The sequence below is a fragment of the Oryctolagus cuniculus genome, chromosome 6 (genome assembly GCF_964237555.1).
Source record: "Oryctolagus cuniculus chromosome 6, mOryCun1.1, whole genome shotgun sequence".
Taxonomy (NCBI): Eukaryota; Metazoa; Chordata; class Mammalia; order Lagomorpha; family Leporidae; genus Oryctolagus; species Oryctolagus cuniculus.
In genome coordinates this window covers 113,428,372-113,451,503 of record NC_091437.1, presented here as the reverse complement: position 1 = coordinate 113,451,503, position 23,132 = coordinate 113,428,372, and the positions used below count along the sequence as shown (strand labels likewise).

Here is a 23,132-nt window from a genome sequence, read left to right as displayed (position 1 = left end):
GTTTCCCATGCGGGTACAGGGTCCCAAGGACTTGGGCCATCTTCTAATGCTTTCCCATGCCATAGCAGAGAGCTGGATTGGAAGTAGAGCAGGCAGACTCAAACCAGCGCCCATATGGGTGGCAGCATTATAGTCGGTGGCTTTACCCACTGTGCCACAGTGCCGGCTCCTAACCATGACATATTGAGGGGCTTTGCTTTCATAGTTGTTAAGTATAAAATGCGATTCACTTTTAATCCAAGTGGAAAATTCCCCCCACCCTTTGCAACCTCAATGTTTAGTTCATATTATAAATAAGAGGGTTTTGTGTTAATGTGGTCATATTTGTCTTCACAGCTTTTACTAATAACCCAGCTATTTTCCTATCTCCACATGAATGTTACTTCTTGATAAAATTTTAGTGGAGTAGCTTTTCGTCCTGTCACAATTTTGTTTCCATTTTAAGAGGCCACTTAGTAGATGGTAAAATTCTAAAGGAATGGAATTCTATGTGTGCGATTTCATATACCAATTCATTCACAGTGGTGACAGGATGTTGATTTAGAGCCCATTTTGTTTTTTGAATGAAGGAAAGGCTATTTATGCCTCGTTAACTTATACCATGAATTTTCAGTTTGATCAATTCTGAAGAACTACTCCCACGCCAGTTTAATTTTTTGGTTAATAGGTAGTTATTATTCATATTTATAGCCTCTTTTCTCACTAGAACACTAGGCTCTAGATCCTACAATTTTTTATAGCCAGTTAATTTATAGCATTTCAGGGGAAAATATTCTTAAGGTTTTGCTGGCTTTTCTGATATTACTAGAAGATAGGATGGTAATTGCATTTTAGTTGTTCGTTTTAGCTGATAAGAGAAATTAACAAATCTGTGTAAATGTCTCATACTGAAAGCTGGAAATTAATTTTATTGCATTGAGATGTATCTATTGAAAATGCATTATTTCAGTTGTATTTCATCAAGAAAGTGAGTTAACAGAATGTATATTACCTAGCATAGCTTTAAATATTTTGTTAGTATGTTAAAATTTGATGTGAAGTAGAGAATTTAAAAACCATTTCTCATAATAATGAGTATTTTTATTCTGTAAAGGAAATGATTGGTAATGAATAAATATTATAAAATATATTTATCATTTTTACCTTTTTCATCCCACACTGAATTACAAGCCTTGGGTCATATTGAATATAAGCAGCATGGCATTTGGCATGTCACATATTAGCTGGAAAAGAATGATACCTGCCGTAAACCTGAAACAACTGGCTCAGTCACAAATAGCCATTGTTGATTGACCAAGTCATCTTTCGGATGAAATAAAATTCCAAGCCAATCCTTCCTTATATTTAGCTCCCATCATAATTTTTAATCATTGCCTCCCACCCATAATAATTCAGGATTCATTTATGTATTTGAAAGAGAGAGAGAGGCAGCGATGCATAAAGAGAGATCAGAGAGAGATCTTCCATCTACTGGTTCACTCCCCAAATGGTCACAAAGGCCAGGGCTGGGCTAATCTGAAACCAGCAGCTTCTTCTGTGTCTCCAATATAAGTGCAGGGGCCATGTACTTGAGCCATCTTCCACTGCTTTCCAGGTGCATTAGCAGGGAGCTGTATCAGAAATGGAGCTTGAACCAGCACTTATGTGATGCTGGCAGTGCAGAAGGCAGCTTAACCTGCTATGTGATGGGACGGGCCCCTGCTTATTTATTTTAAAGACTGTGTGTGTGTATATGTGTGTGTGTTTATGTGTGTGCAAAGGTGTAAAGGCTGGTAGGGACATCTTCCATGTATTAGTTCACTCCATAAATGACTGAAATAGCTGGGACAGCACAAAGCTATAGCCAGGAGTTAGGAACTATACCTATATCTCCCACATGGTTCACAGGAAGTCAAATACTGCTGCTTCCCAGGTACATCAACAGGAAGCTTGATTGGAAGTAGAGTAGCCAGGTCTCAGAACTGGCACGGAGATTGGGAAGTAGGAGTCTCAAGCAGTGACTTAACCTGCTGTGGCACAACACCAATACCTACCTGTCGCTCCCCCTCTTCGTGGAGGAATGACACAGGACCCTGCGCTGTTCTTTTGTCTGCTCGGCCCTCCCCGGGTTTGCTGCTGGTTCTTCCAGGGTTGGCTGCCGTCCCTTCCACCTCCGTGGAAGGGCGGTTCCCCCTAGCCACTTTCCCCACTTCCGCGGGGGAGCGGCACACCGCCGGCCGGCTCTCTCGGGGGCTGCACAGGTGTTCCTTCAGATAGATGTTCCTGGTGCATGTTGTCTCTCTCCTCCTTTATAGTCCTCTTCCACCAATCCCAACTCTGCTACCCACACGCCGAGTACACTGCTCTCCTGCAATCAGGAGCAGGTCCTGCTGTTTATTGGTTGAACTGGAGGCAGCTGTGTAGAAGCTGTTTCCTCCTCTCCCAGCACCATATTGTGGGAGAGCAGATGCATAGAATAAGTCTTAATTCCAGTAACTTAGTCTAGTCCGAGTTGCTCCCAGTTGCTCCCCACACCTACCTCTCATTTATTCTTTTCTTCCTTCCCCCACCATCCCTCCATCCCTCCCAACTCTCCCTCCTTCCTTCTATCCTGCCTTTGATTTTCTGATCACCTTCAATATTCAGGGTCATTGTTACAAGGTAATCTTTTTATATATTCTATCCCATCACTACACATATTTAAAACTTTTGCATTTTTGATTATTTGAATAAATGAATAACTAACTTTACATTAAAACAATATCTAGGTTCAAAGACTGGAGAAAATTTTATTTCTTTAGGTTGTTCGAATAGCCTGAAGGAATAAATAACAATATGTATTCTGAAAAATGAACTGCTATTCTAAAACTTAATTGCTAAGATTTATTGTTAGTCATGAGAACTACAAAGATATCCTTTTTTTTTGAAAATCATCTTTTAGGATACTGCTTAATTGATGTGTATAAACAACTGACTCAGTTAATATAGGTTTTCACAATGTAAGTACATCAAGTATTGGTAACAAAAATACTCTTTAGTGGATTTTGATGAAATTTTATGTGCCTGCTATTCCCTGTTGCACTAGAATCTAATAGAGGCATCATCTATTGACATAGCATTTAATGTTTAAAATTTACCTTTTATTGCTTGATATGTCTTCTTGCTCTGCAGAGAGCAACAGTCTTCTTGTTGTTCCTACAATTGAATAATCACAAGATACAGAAAATTGATTTTGTTAGCAAGATGGTTGAGTGAGTTAGTAACAAAGGGGACATCATTAAAAGATTTTGTTGCTCAACTTGAGTTTCTGTGCTTGCTTGATCTAATGATAATGAAATGAGGATCCCAGATACTTAAATAAGTTAACTTTTGCCTTGGAGAAATTTATATCTCTCTTGATACTTTATATTTCTTATCTGTACTTGTCAATACAATGAGCGTAATATAACAAAAACAAAGGAAACCCAACAAAAATCACTTTGTTAAAAGTTTCACACTCTCCTTATTTGTTTTGGGACTTAAGGGATTTTCAAGCACCAAAAGATTCTATGGCATGTGTTGTTTGTCCTTCTTCACAACTTTGAATATTTAAACCTAACCCATATTTTCACTTTTGTCCCATACCAAGGACAAATCTTAACTATAGTGAGCATAATTTTAAGAACTCAGTGCTATTAACCATAAGAGGATAATAAGGCTTAGTGAGCAAAAATTTTGCTGGGGACTTAACATATTCTCACTAATCCTCATATTTACTTTACAAATTATTTGTGATTTCTGCTAAATGAACAAATGAAGAAATCATTCCTTACTATCCATGAAATGTTTTTGAGAGCATTGAAAAGACACTCAGGTATAATCTTGAGAAACAAATTTAATGTTTTCAATCATTCAAAGTAGGCAGGGTTTAAAAACAATATTGAAAACAGGGATATATTTAAGGCAACAACATATGAGAATGGTTGCCTATGATATAGTCTGTGACATACATGATATATAGGCATATATATATACAAACACACCTACACACTTATATATTTTAAATGTATTTTTATTAACCATGAAAAACATACAAAGACTATAACAAAATTGTTCATCTTTGATAGAAGAATAGGAAGTGGTAAGGTATACCTTTAAATGTTTATTTGGAAGGGTAAGGCATAAATCGAATATGTGCTTTCTAAAACAGACTATTTTATAACCATGTACTTAATATATATTTTACAAGTCTTCAATTTGTATATAAATCATAGGGTTTATTACTAATGATTTTCTCTTGTTAGTAGAATATTGTTATTAGGTGCCAAGACATACTTTCAAATATTACCATTAAGGATTTAGTATTTTTTACATAGGACATATTTGCAGTTTAGTAGAAAATATTCTTTTGTTTCCTGGCTGATAAACCATGTCATTGATTTGTCAACTAGGAAGCAAACTTTGACCATCAAATGTTAGACTTCACAGCTTTCCTGTTATTTCACAATTAAAAAAAAAATAACCCACTGAGCAATCATTTAGAAAAACAGGCTTTCAGGACACAAAGCACATTGTAAAAGAGAATGTGAGGAAAAATCATGTTTTTTTATTATTTGAAATAGTTGTTTAAAAGACTGAAGCATAAATATGTGTTTTCTGGAATATGGCATTTTTTTTCATTACGTACTTAACACTTTTACATTTTTATAGCCCTACTTGTTTATAAAGAATAGAGTTTATTATTAATGGTTTTATCTTTGCTGTCCTCGTAAACATAATTGCTGGTAGCTTAGCACCCATGAGTAACCTAGCAACAAGTCAGCTCTCTAACAAGTAAGAAAAGAATGCAAGCAAAGTGTTATGGAAAAATTGTTCAGATTAAGAATGTTAGTGCATGTATACGATTAAAAATCAAAATGGAACTTTCTAATATTTGAGGAATTTCATGACAATAGATATTGAATTTCATATTAAATAATATCATGGCATCCATTCATAAAAATAAAGAAATCTATTTCAAAATACACAACTGTTAACTAGGTAAAATAATATCTGTTTTTCCCTGGCAGCCTGTTCATTACAGATTAGATGAGAAGAGTGTCTTTGGCATGCTTTTGTTAGGTGGTAGATGAGGTTACTCAATTGAATTACACCAACACACCTTCCTGACAGTGATACATTGCTCATCTCTTAAATAGTTCCAGAAGTAATAATCTTTTTTGCAGGACTTTGTTTTTATAGTATTGTACTTTGTGTGTGTGTGGGGGGGGGAGGGATCAATTTTTGGAAAGGTCCTAAAAGATTTCACTTCTTGTTTTACATTGTAATCCTTTGACATATTTATTATTGATTTCTTTTGGTGAAATTTAGCTTTTATATTTGCTGTTTATTTTTATTGGGAAAATAACCGTCTTGCGGTGAAAAGCTACACTTTCATAGCATCACCATTTATGTGATGAATGGAGCCGGATGGGGAGGGAAACCACACACGTGGTGTTAACCTTTCCCTGAACAGCATGGCTTCTGTTTCACTCCAGGAGCAGAATTACCTGGCCCTTATCAATTTGACAGGTAGTTCACTGTGCCTCCTGAAATCTTGGAGCCCTAGGGAAGTTTGTGGTAGAGGACAGTAGGATATGCCCTGAGCTTTCTATTACTTTTAGAATCTACCTGGAAATGACTCTCAGTTGTTGCTCCAGTCATGATTAAGGTGTGAACTCCACTCTTCTATTTTTTTCCCTCACTGTGCTCCCAGATACCTCTTCACCAAGGATGGGGTGAATGAAATCATGAGACCCCTAAAGAGAGGGCTAAAAATACTTGATGAAAGAGTCAGATTTCATCCCTAGGTGAAAAGTGATGGCTAACATGATTTGGATTAAGGTGAATCACATTTAATACATGAAGAAAGAAGTTTCTTTGCATGAAAATGTTACCTATCCTTGGAGATAACATGCTACAATTGGATAGATTGGTTGCATTATTTCATTTTGGGAACTTTATACCCAAAATGTAAGATAGAACAGCATGGTTTTTCTGTAAAGATGCTATTCATTACAGCTGTGGTAACTGCCCAACTATTCAGAAAAATAGACTTTCAGATGTATCAGTTGCACATTAATTTCTCCTTACAGCCCTGATATCTTAATGGAGTCTATCTTTTGTGGAAGTCAAGTTCCTGGAGGACAGGGCTGAACTTATTTGAATTTCCAAAGTACTAGTTTATATTAAAAAGTGCATTTTGATTAACTTTTGGTCCAACTAGCTGTGTGATATTTTTATCGACTATTTGCCATTGTACATTGCACACTATCAGCTTTCAAGAAATAATTATTTCTTTTCACTTAGCATTTGTAGTTATGTTTGAAAGAGCCATAATGACCCTTCAAGTTATCTAAAAACAACCTGACCTACACAATACAGTTGCAAACAGATCAAGTACTAATGGATGTTTGCCCTGGAAGATGCAATAAACTTTACATATATAATTGTAGACATGAATTAGGTTAGCAGACAATTACTGTTAAACTGCAAAAGTGTTCTAAAAGGAACTGTACTTGTTATTGCAGGTTTGGTTACAAAAGTACGGCTACCTTCCACCGACTGACCCCAGAATGTCGGTACTGCGTTCTGCAGAGACCATGCAGTCTGCCCTAGCTGCCATGCAGCAGTTCTATGGCATTAACATGACAGGAAAAGTGGACAGAAACACAATCGAGTAAGTACCGGCATCCGCACTCCTTCCTTTTTAGACTTGCGCCAAACTAAGTAGTTGAAAAACTACATGAACTCTTTCAACCATAAATGGTGTGATTTGTCTCCTGAGTTCTTTTTTTGAATTCCCCCTGTTTTCACTTCACTCTTATGAAATTTCATGAAACATGTAAGACCTGAAGTCGAGTTTACTCACTTGATTTTTGCTACATTTTTTTAAAAATAGGAAAAAAAATCCATGAATAGAGGCAAAGTTGGGGTCCAGTTGATTTACAGAATAACAATGAGTGATGGAACTGGTTTGTGCGGCTGGCAAGAGAATATTGTGCACGTCTCTTCCCAAATATATGTTAGGTGGTATCACATTAGTACCTTGAAATTGGTCATAATGGAATTATTTACTCCATGAAATTTGGAAAGGAATACAAATGTGGAGCAACACAAAAGTTTTGGGTGGCAGGAGAGGTATCAGTGAACTGGTTATTAACAGTTCACTAAATTCCCATTGGTGATACATCTCTAAATGGCTTAAATCAAGAAAGTTGTCACTCGAAGTCTTTACTTTCAATTTCTTGTGAACAAAATCTTTGTTCTTACTCTCTAATAATATTTATTTTATTGATTTATCCATCAATCGTTTCTTTGCTTATTTATTCAACCAGTAACTCCTGGGTATTATATCTCTGATTGAATGGTATACTCGCACCGACTGTGAAGACACAATCTCTTTGTGAAAGCACCTTTGTTCTTTGCGCAGCTACATACAGTCACAAATTATTTTGCCAGAAGCACACAGTAAATTCTCTAATATTATGATACAGCGTTATTATTTCTGGACCCCCAAAGAGGAAATGATTAATATTTTCAATAGATGGAAAACATCATATGTGTCTTTAGAATCCTTGATACTCACAAAGTGAATATGTTTCCATTTTTGTTTTGCTTTGTTTAGTTTTTTGGTTTGATCATCATTTAACAACCCTGTGTAATAGGGAAGGCAAAGACATGTTTCTCTCTCTGCTTTATCAAACAAAGGGATTGAATGTCAAAGGCTAAGTGAAGTCCAGAACCCAGGTCTTTTGATGTGGAGTATAGAACATTCCCTGCGGTGTACCTCAAGAAACACATATTTATCTCTCTCTTTAATCCTTAAATACTGAAATATCTGTATTCAGACAAACTTAATTAATTCTGACATCTAAAAGTGATTTAATATGTACTTTTTGAATTTTAGTTTGCCTTCTAATGCTTGCAGAATGATGCTAACCATGGCATTTCTATTTCATCAAGACAGGAATGTACAGAAAAAGACTTTAAGATGAAACTTCAAAGCAATTTGAAAAAATGTATGCATTACCTCTCCTAGCACTTTTAAGAGATATGCAAATGTGAATTTTTATGTACAAATATGAATACATCTAGGAAAATAAAATCAAGAATAAACATAACACATTATGAGGCAGGATTGTGGCATAGTGGGTAAATATGCCACCATCGACACCTACATACTCTATTAACTCAGGTTTGAATCCAGGCTGCTTCAGCTCTCTGCGAATGGCCTGGGGAAAGCAGAGGAAGTATTTGGGCCCCTGATACCCATGTGGGAGATCCAGATAACACTAATAGCTCCTGGCTTTCACCTTGCCTAGCACTGGCCATTGTCCCCATCTAGGTAGTGAATCAACATATGGAAGAGATCTCGCTCTCTCTTTTTCTCTCTCCCTTTCTGTCTCCCTCTTTATCTGTCTCTCTGCTCTCGGTAACTCTGACTTCCAAATAAAGAACTAAACATTTAAAAATAAAACTAAATATTTAAAAAATAAATATAACATATTCTGTAACATGTAGAAACCTACTATCAATATTGGAATTGGAATGTTGACATTTTATACCTATTAACCTGTAATCATTGATATTCTCTCTTAATAATATATCAAATCTCAGCAGACCCATAGAATGGCAGATGTCCTAAACAGCACTCTGGCCTCAGAATCAGCCCTTAAGGCATGTGGATCCAGCTGAAAAGCCCATGAGAGTATTTCAGGCATGGAAAGCCAACACACTCTGGGAAAAAAAAAAAAAAAAAAAAAAAAAAAAAAAAAAAAAAAACCCTAAATGAAAGATCTCCGTGAGTGAGATCCCAGTGGAAAGAACGGGTCATCAAAGAAGGAGGTACCTTTCTCTGAAGGGAGGAGAGAACTTCCACTTTGACCATGGCCTTGTCTAAATATGATCAGAGTCAGTGAACTCAAAAGGCTTCCATAGCCTTGGCAGCTCATGACAAGATCCTAGGGTGATTACTGAGGCCATAAACAAGAGTGTCAATTTGTTAAGTCAACAACAGGAGTCACTGTGCACTTACTCCTCATGTAGGATCTTTGTCCTTAGTGTGCTGTACATTGAGATTTAATGCAATAACGAGTACTCAAACAGTATTTTTCACTTTATGTTTCTGTGTGGGAGCAAACTGTTGAAATCTTTACTTAATGTATGCTAAACTGATCTTCTGTATATAAAGAGAAACGAAAATGAATCTTGATGTGAATGGAAGGGGAGAGGGAGTGGGAAAGGGGAGGGTTGCGGGTGGGAGGGATGTTATGGGGGGGAAGCCATTGTAATCCATAAGCTGTACTTTGGAAATCTATATTCATTAAATAAAAGTTTAAAAAAAAATAATAATAATATATCAAATCTCATTTTCAGTCATCATATACCTCTTATATGCAGTTTGAAATTTAACAGCAAAACCTCCAGCAAGTCCTGTATTCTGCTGGTATAGCACAGAGTTCCATGTAAATTGTCCTCTTCACCCCAACCTTTTCTGTGGTTAGTTCCCCATGGAGAACTGTAAGCTTCTAAATCATATTCTTTAAAATTATGGCACAATTTGTTAAAATACAAGTAAGTTAAGGACTTAGAAACAAGTAAGTTAAGGACTTAGAAACAAAATTCCCTTAAATGGTTTGAATATCTAATTTGACTATTGTCACAATAATGGGAACGTTCTTGATTCTTATTTACTAGAGACCACAAAAGTAGAGACCACAGAAGATGGTCAAAGACCAACTTTGAGAGCTTCTATAGATTCTATAGGAAGAAGTTGGGTTTCATAGCTTTAATTTTCTAAAATAGCTAGGTAAAGATGTTTTTAGGAGATAATGGAATAGGAATGGGTGCACACTTTGTTGTTGTCTGAAAGGAGGATGTAAAAGATGTGCAGATGTAAACGAGCAGATACTTCTCCTTTGGACACAGACTAGCTCAGCTTCCAGACTAGGAAAGATGAAGGTCTGTATCAGTGCAGAGGAGTTAAAGTAGAATATCTATGACACAGCATTAAAGAAAAAGATTGGCTATCTATAGGCGACCCTTAATGTAAAACCAAAAGAATTTTGTTGCTTGTTATCTGGTGGTTTTGTTTTGGTGTGTGTGTGTTTTAAAAATAAACCTTTTTCTAATTAAGTCTAATTTAGTCTTTTTTTTTTTAATTTGGGGGCAGTTGTTTGTTTCTTTTTTTTTTAACTTTTATTTAATGAATATAAATTTCCAAAGTACAGCTTATGGATTACAGTGCCCCCCCCCATAACTTCCCTCCCACCCGCAACCCTCCCTTTTCCCGCTCCCTCTCCCCTTCCATTCACATCAAGATTCATTTTTGATTCTCTTTATATACAGAAGATCAGTTTAGCATACATTAAGTAAAGATTTCAACAGTTTGCACCCACATAGCAATACAAAGTGAAAAATACTGTTTGAGTATTAGTTATAGCATTAAATCACAATGTACAGCACATTAAGGACAGAGATCCTACATGAGGAATAAGTGCACAGTGACTCCTGTTGTTGACTTAACAAATTGACACTCTTGTTTATGGCCTCAGTAATCACCCTAGGCTCTAGTCATGAGTTGCCAAGGCTATGGAAGCCTTTTGAGTTCACTGACTCTGATCATATTTGGACAAGGTCGTAGTCAGAGTGGAAGTTCTCTCCTCCCTTCAGAGAAAGGTACCTCCTTCTTTGATGACCTGTTATTTCCACTGGGATCTCACTAGCGGAGATCTTTCATTTAGTTGTTGTTGTTTTTTTTTTTTTTTTTTTTTTTTTTTTTTTTTTTTTTTTTTTTTCCAGAGTGTCTTGGCTTTCCATGGCTGAAATACTCTCATGGGCTTTTCAGCCAGATCCACATGCCTTAAGGGCTGATTCTGAGGCCAGAGTGCTGTTTAGGACATCTGCCATTCTATGAGTCTGCTGTGTATCTCGCTTCCCATGTTGGATCGTTCTCTCCCTTTTTGATTCTATCAGCTAGTATTTGCAGACACTAGTCTTATTTATGTGATCCCTTTGGCTCTTAGTCCTATCATTATGATCAATTGTGAACAGAAATTGATCACTGGGACTAGTGAGATGGCATTGGTACATGCCACCTTGATGGGACTGAATTGGAATCCCCTGGTATGTTTCTAACTCTACCGTTTGAGGTAAGTCAGCTTGAGCATGTCCCGAATTGCACATCTCTTCCCTCTCTTATTCCCACTCTTATATTTAACAGCAATCACTTTTCAGTTAAGTTTCAACACTTAAGAAGAATTGTGTATTGATTACAGTATTCAACCAAAAGTATTAAGTAGAACAAGCAAAAAAAATAATAAGAGGGATAACGTATTAAGCTGTTCATCAACAGTCAGGGCAAGGGCTGATCAAGTTACCGTTTCTCATAGTGTTCATTTCACTTTAACAGGTTTCCTTTTTGGTGCTTAGTTAGTTGTCACCGATCAGGGAGAACATATGATATTTGTCCCTTTGGGTCTGGCTTATTTCACTCAGCATAATGTTTTCCAAATTCCTAACAGGGATCACTTTTCAGTTAAAATTTAAACATCTACGAATAATTGTGTATTAATTACAGAGTTCAACAATTGTACTAGAACAAAAAAATACTAAAATGGATGAAGTATTACATTGTACATCAACTGTCAGGACAAGAGCTGATCAAGTCACTGTTTCTCATAGTGTCCATTTCACTTCAACTAGTTTCCCCTTTGGTACTCAGTTAGTTGTCGCCGATCAGGGAGAACATATGATATTTTTCCCTTTGGGACTGGCTTAATTCACTCAGCATGATGTTTTCCAAATTCCTCCATCTTGTTGCAAATGACCGGGTTTCATTGTTTTTGACTGCTGTATAGCATTCTATAGAGTACATGTCCCATAATTTCTTTATCCAGTCTATTGTTGATGGGCATTCGGGTTGGTTCCAGGTCTTAGCTATTGTGAATTGAGCTGCATAAACATTAATGTGCAGACAGCTTTTTTGTTTGCCAATTTCATTTCCTCTGGGTAAATTCCAAGGAGTGGGATGGCTGGGTTGAATTTTAGGGTTATCTTCAGATTTCTAAGGAATCTCCAGACTGACTTCCATAGTGGCTTAACCAGTTTGCATTCCCACCAACAGTGGGTTAGTGTCCCTTTTTCCCCACATCCTCTCCAGCATCTATTGTTGGTAGATTTCTTTATTTTTAGTTTGTTTCTGAATCTGTAATACATCTTTTCCTTTAAACAGTTTATGCTTGGCAGCTGCTTCAATGGGAAACCCCAAAAGCCTTGTTAAAAGCTCCTCGTTTACCTGTCCTAACCTCTCATGCCTTCTCTGTTTCCTATATATTTTTGGAGACTTCACTTTCATTGTCCCTCACATTAGAAACCCCACAGCCTCATTTGCCCCCTGCCTGTTTTCTCCACCAGTGATGTATCTCCACAATAAGTTGTTATTGCTATTGCTTGGGTTAATCCAATCAAATAACGTACTATTTGGGAAAGTATAATCCCTGTTTTCAATCTAGTAAAGCGCTCATCTGTGCTTTTGTGATCTGAAATGAATATGTAGGAACAACTGATGCTGAAATTGGATTCTATTATTTTACTTGATCAAATTATAAGCTGTAATCTTATGGGAATGTTATTACATAAAATATGGACTAGAGTTTTATACCTAAATTTATCCCTTGATATTAAAATAATGCCTTATCCATTTTCAAATTCTAACTAATTTTAGAATCCTATCAAGATAAGTTATTTTTAAATTAAATAATTGTATCCTCCTTTGAGAAACAGACATGTGATACATTTATTCTATAACTCTTGAGTAATGAAAAATAATGATGATAGCTATGCTAAGGCTCATATTAGGCTGAATAAATTAACCATTTTCAAGCAACAAATTTAGGTATTACTGTAGGTGGCATGTTTTATTGCTCTTATGTTAATTAGCAGTGATATTGGAAAGATAGTAATAAATACTTCTAACCCTTCCCCAATGAGTTCATTATTTTATGTTGTAATGCTTCTTCTAATTTATGGATTGTTTAGCTAATTTAGTAAGCAAATTCACTTAAACTGCTTAATGAGTGGAGAAACATTTATTGTGTATAAAATGATATATTTATCAAGGAGAGCAAAAAGAAGACAATAATGAAAATTAGTTTGATATGCTTTCATAATGTTAATAATTTTTCATTTCCATATTTTGTTAATGTTGTATGTAGACACAGTGGTAAGCACTGAAGCATACTTGATGAGATGTTATTTATTTTTTAAAATTATTTTTGTAATAAAGATATATTTGTTTGGAATTCAGAGCAATGGAAGAAAATAGAGTGAGGGAGGGGGAGAGATTCATTAATCTTCCATCCAATGCTTCATTTCCCAGATGGCTATAATGGCCAGGGCTAAACTAGAGCAAATCCAGGAGACAGGAGCGTCTTCCAGGTCTCCCACATGGATGCAGGGACCCAAACACTTGGCCCATCTTCTGCTGTTTTACCAGGTGCATTATCAGGGAGCTGGATAAAAAGTGGATCAACTGGGACAAGAACCAGCCCTCATCTGGGATGCGGCATTGCAGATGGTGGCTTTTCTCTGTCTGCCACTATGCTAGCCCCTTCAATTTTTCTTTTTTTTATATAGTTGTTTTTTGTTTGTTTGTTTTTGTTTTTGTTTTTTTGGACAGGCAGAGTTAGACAGTGAGAGACAGACAGAAAGGAGAAAGGTCTTCCTTCTGTTGGTTCACCCACCAAATGGCCGCTATGGCCAGCACGCTGCACCGATCTGAAGCCAGGAGCCAGGTACTTCCTCCTGGTCTCCCATGGGGTGCAGGGCCCAAGCACTTGGGCCATCCTCCACTGCACTCCCGGGCCACAGCAGAGAGTTGGACTGGAAGAGGAGCAACTGGGACAGAATCCGGTGCCCCAACCGGGACTAGAACCTGGTGTGCCAGCGCCGCTAGGTGGAGGATTAGCCTATTGAGCTGCAGCGCCAGCCCAATTATTCTTAGAAAGACAGAGAAACACAGAGAGAGAGAGATATCCCATCAGCTGGTTCACTCCCCAAATACCCAAAATAGCCAGAGCTGAAGCTAAGAGCCAGGAACCCAATTCAAGTCTCCCACAGGGGTGACTTGGAACAAAACACTTGAGGCATCATCTGCTGCCTTGCAGAGTGCAAATTAGCAGGAAGACAATCAGAAACAGAGCTGGGACTCCAACCCAGTACTTCAGTATTGGATGCAGGCATCCAAAGCCATTTCTTTTATTTTATGAATATAAATTCCCAAAGATTTCTTAACCACTATTCCAAACACCCACCCTAAGATATTATTTCTTAAAGTGGTAAATCTTTTATTTGGAACTCCCTCCCTATACCTACATACTGTACATTATATTTATTACTACATAATAAATAATATAAATATACATTATTAAATAGGGACAATATACGTGTATATTGGATATTCTGAGTAATTCTGCTCAATTTTTTTCAAACCATACCAAGAAATATAACTTACTCAAATTGAGTGAATAGCTTTTTTCAAAGCATTATTATAAATTGCACTTACGTTTGAACTCCTAAATTATTAATTGAACTGTTTATTTAGAGATATTAAGAACTCTAACATTTTTGGCTTATCAATGTGTAACCTTCTTTTATCTACATTGTTAAGTTAATACTTCATCTTCTTTTTCGGTTTGAATGTAAAAGATATGTTCATTGGTAATTAAAAATCTGTTTCTTAATTTCTAAATATTCCAGAAGTAGTCAGTGTACATTATGTGGTAGGTCGGTCTTCATTTTGGTAGCTACAGAGGTAATTGATAACTAAATTAGCAGGGGCTTTAGATTCCGCTTGGAAAAAGTGAAAGATGAAAGCATTAATAAAAGCTGACACTACCTGAACTTTTGTTCACATCCAAGATCGTGATGGCTTACTGCATGTCTTCTCTGTGGTCAGGTGTTTAAATACTGTCCTGCTGCAGTTTCAGCCTTGAGAATAACATGCATGTCGAGGCAGGCAGTTAATGAGTTGACAGGAAAAATGAAACTCAACAGTGTGAGCTGTCAGTTATCAAGGTTTTGAACTTTGAGTTAATGTACTACCTAAAATCTCCTCATGACTACTTAACTTGACTCTGTGAAAACAAATCAGAATTTTAAGATAATAAAAATAAGCATATTAAGCTATTTCTAGAAGAATCTGTTAGAGCCAACTGTAAGTATTGCTCATACCTCAAAACTTGGAAAAATCTGGAGGATGGAAACATGTTTAGTATATTGTGACAATGAATATTGTTTTTAGATCACTAATCGGTGAAACACATTACATTTGTCACCCCCCCCTTTGTCTCTCTTGATAAAAGTAGTTGTATGTACACACAGTCACCATGTGGTCCAACACTCAATGCAAGGTGTAGTATTCCACCACATACGGCTGCCCTCCTGAAGCACTATTGCAGGGGCACCAGGTACAAGGATTACAACCTGAAGGTTCTTCTTGGAATTATGCAATGTGTGACCCTATGTTACTTGCATTAATGCCCTACTCTTTTGAAAGAAAAAAAAATGTTTAACTGAAATTAATTGGCCCTCCTTCGTGTGTATATAAACATATACACAATACGGCAAAAGTGTTTAAAAGTTTCATTCAACTTTATTTACATAAACAAGATAATGAAGCTGATGATATTTCTATTATCTAAGTACTGATAAGATATCTGTTCTGAATAACATAAAATAATGCATGTTAAAAAAATAGGTCACAGTGAACTGAAATATGCTGAAATTCATATTTGGCTACTGATGCAGCTTCTAATATTAGAACTACTTCTGCTACTATAACTGCTTCCAAATATATATAAACTAACGATTATTATCAGTTTGTAGTAATAACAGTAACTATCTCCATACAATTCTAATTCTTCATATGAATTAAATATAATAATCCTCAAAGTAACTCAGTAAGAGAGGTAACATCATCATATCCATTTTATGCATGAAAGAATAGTAACCTAAAAACTTCATAGAACTAGTGAGTCAGTGGAGCCAGGTTGGGAATGCTAAAGTCTGAAACCAGAATTTTTGCTCTCAGTTTTTACTTATTTTATATGTATAAAATATACTTTTACTAAGTATATATATATATATATATATATATATTTCTTTTAAGATGAATTAATTTAAACGAAAACGTGAATGATCTACCCAGCAATTTAAAATGTTCTGGTTTGGAAGTGAGCATTGGTCTAATGGTTGTGATGCCCACATCCTGTATTGGAGTACCTGAGTTCTTTTCCCAGCTCCAACTTCTACTCCAGATTTCTGCCAGTACAGATACGAGAGTCAAGTTAAAAGCTCAGATACCTATGTGGTTCAAATATTATGAGTCAAGTTCAGTGGTGTGCTCCAATCATGTACTTGGGATTTTACATATTTTCTTAATACCAGCTAATATGTCTTTGCCAGAATACTTGGATACAAATGTTAGCAAAATTAACAAAGACTGTTCTCAACTTGACCAAGCTTCATTAATAGTCATTTGCATTAAATCATTAATATTATATTTTGCCTGTTTTTTTTGTTTATTTCTTACTCTTAAAACATCTACTTCATGGTTAATTTTATATGAAGTGGCCACACCACAATGCCTATGAAATACGTATTTGTTCAGGACAAAGAGCTGGAAAGAATTAAGAATTTCTCAAGAAACATATTGGGTAGTGAGGGAGATCAGTATATGTAAGAAGATTTGCAGACTTCATTCATTTGCTTCCATTTGCTTCATCTTCCTTGTTGGAGACTTTGCTGGATGCTGACCTCATTCTGGGCTCCTACTCACAGGTCAGTGGAAAACAGAGACAGACACAAATCGGAATACACAGTATAGTATGTGCTGCATTGAGCTGGTACACTGGACCTGTGTGACTTGAGAACTTAAAAAAAAAAAAATAGGATTTTCAGGGTGAGCATGGAAGACAAGGTATTCCAGAAGAGGTCACTACATACAAAGGTGGAATGAGGTTTGGTTCTTTAGAAATCTGAGCAGATGCTGGGAAATAGGAAGACAGGGAACACCCTTGTTAAGTAGCCTGAATCAGATTCTTTCTATAAAGGCATTTCATATGTCCACCATGTTGAAAATACATCTTTGCTCTGGGAAGATTTATTGTTAGTATTTTCAAGAAAGGCACTGATAAGAATGAGAGATACAAGAGATGTTATGGTGGCAGAAGAGACTACATGGTAAGTGGATGTGACTAGAGATAAATAGAGGATGATCGTTGGATGTCTTGTATAGGCCTCAAGAGCTGCTAAGACTTTCAGTTGAGATAAGACATCAGGTCAATTTGTGCAAGTTTGACAATCAGAGGTTGTTTAATTATATTCAACTCAAAGGTGATAACAAGATATGCAGGTGAAGATGTGAAAGCAGGTATCCCAGTTGTCCCCTGTGTCCTCAGGGGACAGATTCCAGGACCCGATGGATGCCAAAATCCACAGATGCCTAAGTCCTTTCTATAAAAAGCAGTAGTATTTTCAAGTAACCTATACATATCCTTTTTTTTGTGTACTTTCAATCATCTCTGAATTACTTATAATACACTATTATTTGTAAATGCTATGCATATATTCATGTAACAATGAAAATAATCTGTACATGTTCAGTATAAAAACAGTTTAAAAATTCAAGTTGCAGTTGATCAAATTTCAGATGTGGAATCCATACATGCAGAACCATGGCTATGTTGGACTAACTATTATAACTATTATCATGCATTTCTTACCTATAAAATATAAGTTCAGAAGGAAGGGGCTATTGTTTGTTCTTTTTTATTCACACTTTTGGATTACTTAGCTTGTTGTAAAAGTTGAAAACAAATTGTGTGGTGGATGAAATGAGTAAAGGAATGAATGAATAGTTCATTTACATGTTGTTTCATTTGATTTGGATACTTTAATAAGGGGGAAGGTGGTTTCCTGAAAACTCTACAAAGCATTGAAATAGGATGTAACTTACAAAATCTGGTAACTGCAATTTCTACATTATTGATAACAGAATGAAAAGCAGAAATTTAATGTTTATTAGGAATGTATTTTTCTTAAGAAGTAAAAGTCATTGTTGCATGAAGTTATTCTTATATTTATAAAAGGAGAAGGCTGATTTATCTCCATATCAAATAAACCGATTCATTTTTCACAAAATGAACATCTTCAGAGAATTATCTCTATATTCAGTTCCATTTAAAAAACTATGGGAGTTAAATCCTTGGTGAAATAGACAAACAAAAAAGGGGTTATTTTCATTTCTACTTTTTGAAATCTGTAGCACCACAAACATTCTGCATTAGCTTTGTAATTATTAAAATAGAGGAGCTAATGAACAGTAAAGCCATTTTTTAAGCATTATAGAAAATCTACTCAAAATCATGAAAATATTCTCCTAAGATGCAAGAATAGAAAATATGACAATGGACAACTGAAACTATATATAAAAGTTATATTACTATATCAGTATAAGAGTTAAAATTAATAAATTGAAAGTAGCACTTTATTTTTAAACATAAATATGTTAAAATTTATTGATATGGTGTTAAACCTCATATTCAGAAGTACTATTTCAGAATTTTATTTAGTTATTATTAAAGATTCAAAGCCAATGACTGCTACTTGGAAAGTAAAATAATGCTCCTCTGTAAAGAAAAAAGTAGGGACATGCAGATGTTGTCTGAACAAAAAATCCACCCCTGTGTAAGCTAGGAGAGAGTATTATATAATAAATTCATCCCCAAATTTAAGATGTAACAGATTATGGTAATTTTTGAATGTCAAAGGTAGAATACCTTTTATGACAGAAATGGAGTACTAATGATTTGCCAAAGGTTACATACCTTGTTAACAACAGATTCTAGTTAGAAGCGTGAGAGTATCTCAGTGTTCAGTTAGTTCAAATGAATTAGAGGTGATAATTATCTCACAGACCTAAACAGTACCCAGTGGTTTCTCATCATTCAAAAATATGCTGTATACTTAGATTCAAATTGCAAGACACCTGACATTTTTCCCCTTTATAGGTCTGTTGTTGTCATCATGACTGCCGCAGGTTAACCTCCTAGTTGATCTCCTTGGAGATAAATGATTAGTTATTTGTAAGTGATTGGAACATACTGTTTTTTGCAGTTGGATGAAGAAGCCTCGATGCGGTGTACCTGACCAGACAAGAGGTAGCTCCAAATTTAATGTTCGTCGGAAGAGATATGCATTAACAGGACAGAAGTGGCAGCATAAACATATCACTTACAGGTATGAGAACTAAAGCAAGCTATTAATGTTTTGACATTTTTAGACACCTTCTACATGTTGAATAACATGCAGGGGTGTAATATTAATGAAATGGATTAAAAACTGCAATTGAGTAGACAATAAGTTTTCCATTTGAGGACATTTTAGACAGCCTGTGAAGCACTTGGTCTCTTTTATAATTATGTCTTCCAACTTTCAGAAGAAATGTCAATATTCTGATGAATTCTGAGATGTATGTTCTTTTTTTTTTTTGTTTTGTTTTGTTTTGTTTTGTTTTTTGACAGGCAGAGTGGACAGTGAGAGAGAGAGAGAGAGAGAGAGAGAAAGGTCTTCCTTTGCCGTTGGTTCACCCTCCAATGGCCGCCGCGGCTGGCGCGCTGCGGCCGACGCACCGCGCTGATCCGATGGCAGGAGCCAGGAGCCAGGTGCTTTTCCTGGTCTCCCATGGGGTGCAGGGCCCAAGCACCTGGGCCATCCTCCACTGCACTCCCTGGCCACAGCAGAGGGCTGGCCTGGAAGAGGGGCAACCGGGACAGAATCCGGCGCCCTGACCGGGACTAGAACCCGGTGTGCCGGCGCCGCTAGGCGGAGGATTAGCCTAGTGAGCCGCGGCGCCGGCCCGAGATGTATGTTCTAACTAATGTCTTTTGGTAAATATTCATAATGTAAAAGGTAATCAAATGATGAAGCATAAAAATAACTCCAATGTAAATAAATATCATTAAGTCTATTGATTAACTTTTAGCATCAGTCTAAGAAGTTTGCATTTTTTAGGTAATTATTCAAGTGGATTATATTTTCTTATATTGTCTTCAATGATACGGAATACTATCCTAAAATGATGACAACTGTTGCTATTGTACTATTGTTACTATTTTTACTATATTTAGAGAAATAAGTTCCTATTTGTTAATTGAATCTCAGTGTGAACAAAGAACAGCCCGGAGGATATAACATTATAAACAAAATGAAACCTGGAGACCCTTTCTTTCCCCATGGAATTTTCGGCCATGTACAAAAATTGAGGGGTCATGTAAATGTGATGTGTGTTTTAAAAAGGAAGGAACCGGATGCTAGAGAAATTTAAACCAGGGTCATTCAGTCCATCCTAGGATACCAGCAGAGGTCACCTAAATGAAATGACCACTTAGCTAAGATCTGTAAGAAGAGAAAGAGCTTGTTGAAGCAATGAGCCGAGAAAGGGGTACTTGGGAGAGAGAGCTGGATGACAAGAATTTTTTTTTATTTTGTTTCTTTATTTCTGCCATGGATTTCATAGATATGATTCTAAGAGTTTTTAATGAATTCTATGAAAAGATAATTTTATACTTAGTCTTTGTAAAAATAACCTTTTTAAGCTTAAAATTTTTAAAATCAGTAATTGATTTTCCTTCTGTATAACTGAGTGGTACAGTAAGTACAATATAAACATATTACTATTTTTATTATATTTAGAGAAATAAGTACAAAATGTGACACTTATTTAAAAGATCATTATTCATGAGGCCAACGCTGTGGCGTAGCAGGTAAATCCATTGCTGCAGTGCCGGCATCCCATATGGGCGCCGGTTTGACCCAGCTGCTCTACTTCTGATCCAGCTCTCTGCTATGGCCTGGGAAAGCAGTAGGAGATGGCACAGGTCCTTGGGGCCCTGCACCCACGTGGGAGACCTGAAGGAAGCTCCTGGCTCCTGGCTTTGGATGGGCGCAGCTCCAGCCATTATGGCCAATTGGGGAGTGAACCAGCAGATGGAAAAAAACCTTTCTCTCTCTCTCTCTCTCTCTCTCTGCCTCTCCTTCTCTCTCTGTGTAACTCTACTTTTAAATAAATAAATAAATATTTTTTAAAAAAGATCATGATTCATGAAAAGATATCTGAAGTATGTCATTGCAAAATGCAGACAGAAGTTGGGTTAAGTGTTTTGGAATATGGATGTTATGTGATAGCAAACTCGTGAGTTAGCAGTATAGTTTGAGTCGGAAAAAATAAAATGACTAGATTATGTTGATAGAGAGCAAAACATACAAAGCAATGATGATGCCAATTTTTTCTCCTTAGTTTATTGGCTAAGACTGCACTGTTGTACATTTTCTCTTCTGGTGACCACATTTTTTTTCTGTTTCCTGGCCAATTAATGGATACCTCTTAAAAAGCATAAAATGCTGAGGGATTTTGAAGACAGTTTACTGAAGCTTCAACCCCAAATTCTACCTAAGAATTCTCTATGTAATGAAAAGAATACTTATTGGGTACAATTTTTAGTTATTCTAAAACTTGACAAGGCTTTCAGAAGGGTCTAATGTTTTGAGCTACTAGAAAATTAAATTACCCATCCTGTGAATTGCAATCATTGAAATAATTGAAACCAATAATTTTACTGACTTGTTAGATAAATTAGACAACATTTGTGTAATAGTTGAAAAGCTGTTGAATAAGCTTATAAATTCTGAGTAAGCTCTATTTTTAAACTTTTTCACAACAATAATAGAAACATTGAGTAACATAATTTTTATTAAGTACATCTTTATTTTTCAAGTTTGGACTTTATGCAAAATATAATTAGAGGAGTCAGTGTTGTGGTGCAACAGGTTAAGCTGGCCATGCCAGCATCCCAGATTAAAGTACCAGTTTGAGTCCTGGCTGCTTCACTTCTGATCCAGCTACTTGCTAATACACTGAGAAAGCAGCAGAAGATGGGAGACCTGGATGGAGTTCTTGGCTTCTGGCTTCAGCCTAGTCCAGTACTGGCTGTTTCAGCCATTTGAGGAGTGAACCAGCAGATAAAAGATCTCTCTCTCTCTCTCTTTCTCTCTTTCTTTCTCTCTCTCTCTCTCTCTCTCTCTCTCTCTCTCTCTCTCTCCCCCAACATCAAATAAAATAAATTCATATGCTGTTGACATTCTGATGCAAAGCTCCATTATTTCTCAGCAGGAATGGTGTGCTGCCTTTTTCATTTAAATGTAATGAACAGTGTTTACTGTCAAATGCCATGTAAATATATGTTCTAGAATTTTTGTTAGTCTAGCATAGAATTTAAGACAATAGATTCTTACAGAATATTTGGGATGAAAACTAGTTTTGCTACCTTGAAGGTTTATTTTCTAAATTCCTAGAATTCTTCATTTGTAAGGTAGTACTAATACCCATCTTACTGAATTACTCCCAGAATTAAGTGAACCATTGTGAAGTGCTAGTCTGGCTTATAGTAAATGTTCAATTAAGAACAATTATTAGTTGAGCATAGTTCCTGCCTGCCTGACATTTGTAATTATCTTGATATAATTACAATTGTGTTAAAAATAGAATTGGTGTGTTAATTGTCCCACTGGAATGTGTATCTTGCAAGTTTTTCCATGCTGAAAAAAAGCCTCCAAAATAATAAAATAAGAAGTTTTGAGTCCTAAATATATAATGATATGCATTGGAGATGCCAGTATTTAACCATTACTCCATAATTGTAAATTGCATATCTTCCTATTTTCTTTTTTATTTTATTGCAGTAAATATTAAACTGAATATATATATTCCCTTTTGTATTAAAGCATGTCCTTAGTTTACTTAATGGATATAAGATTATTGAACAAAAATGTCTGAAATATAGCCATTGCTTTCACTTCCATAGTATAGGTATATAGTATTACAATCTAAAATATAAAAATATGAACTTCATTTGTTTTGTTGCTTAGAAAACAACAGAGAATAGCTGGAAAGGTAAATATTGATTAATATTGAAAAAATTTGAGAACTATATTTATAATAATTTTATTAATTTTGTATCAGTACAAAATAAAGGTAATAATGTATGACTTATTTGAATTCATTTTTTTTAATC

The 23,132-nt window shown here is 35.9% G+C and overlaps 1 protein-coding gene across 2 annotated transcripts in view; it reads left to right on the top strand.

Moving 5' to 3' along the window:
* The window catches only part of MMP16 (matrix metallopeptidase 16), a 297,810-nt gene that overhangs the window by 138,847 nt on the left and 135,831 nt on the right, over nt 1-23,132 (top strand). For both annotated transcript variants that reach the window (XM_070075287.1, XM_002710677.5), the window contains exons 2-3: nt 6,528-6,676; nt 19,177-19,299. In XM_070075287.1, the coding sequence (XP_069931388.1) occupies nt 6,528-6,676; nt 19,177-19,299 (272 nt within the window). The remainder of the gene's footprint in view (nt 1-6,527; nt 6,677-19,176; nt 19,300-23,132) is intronic.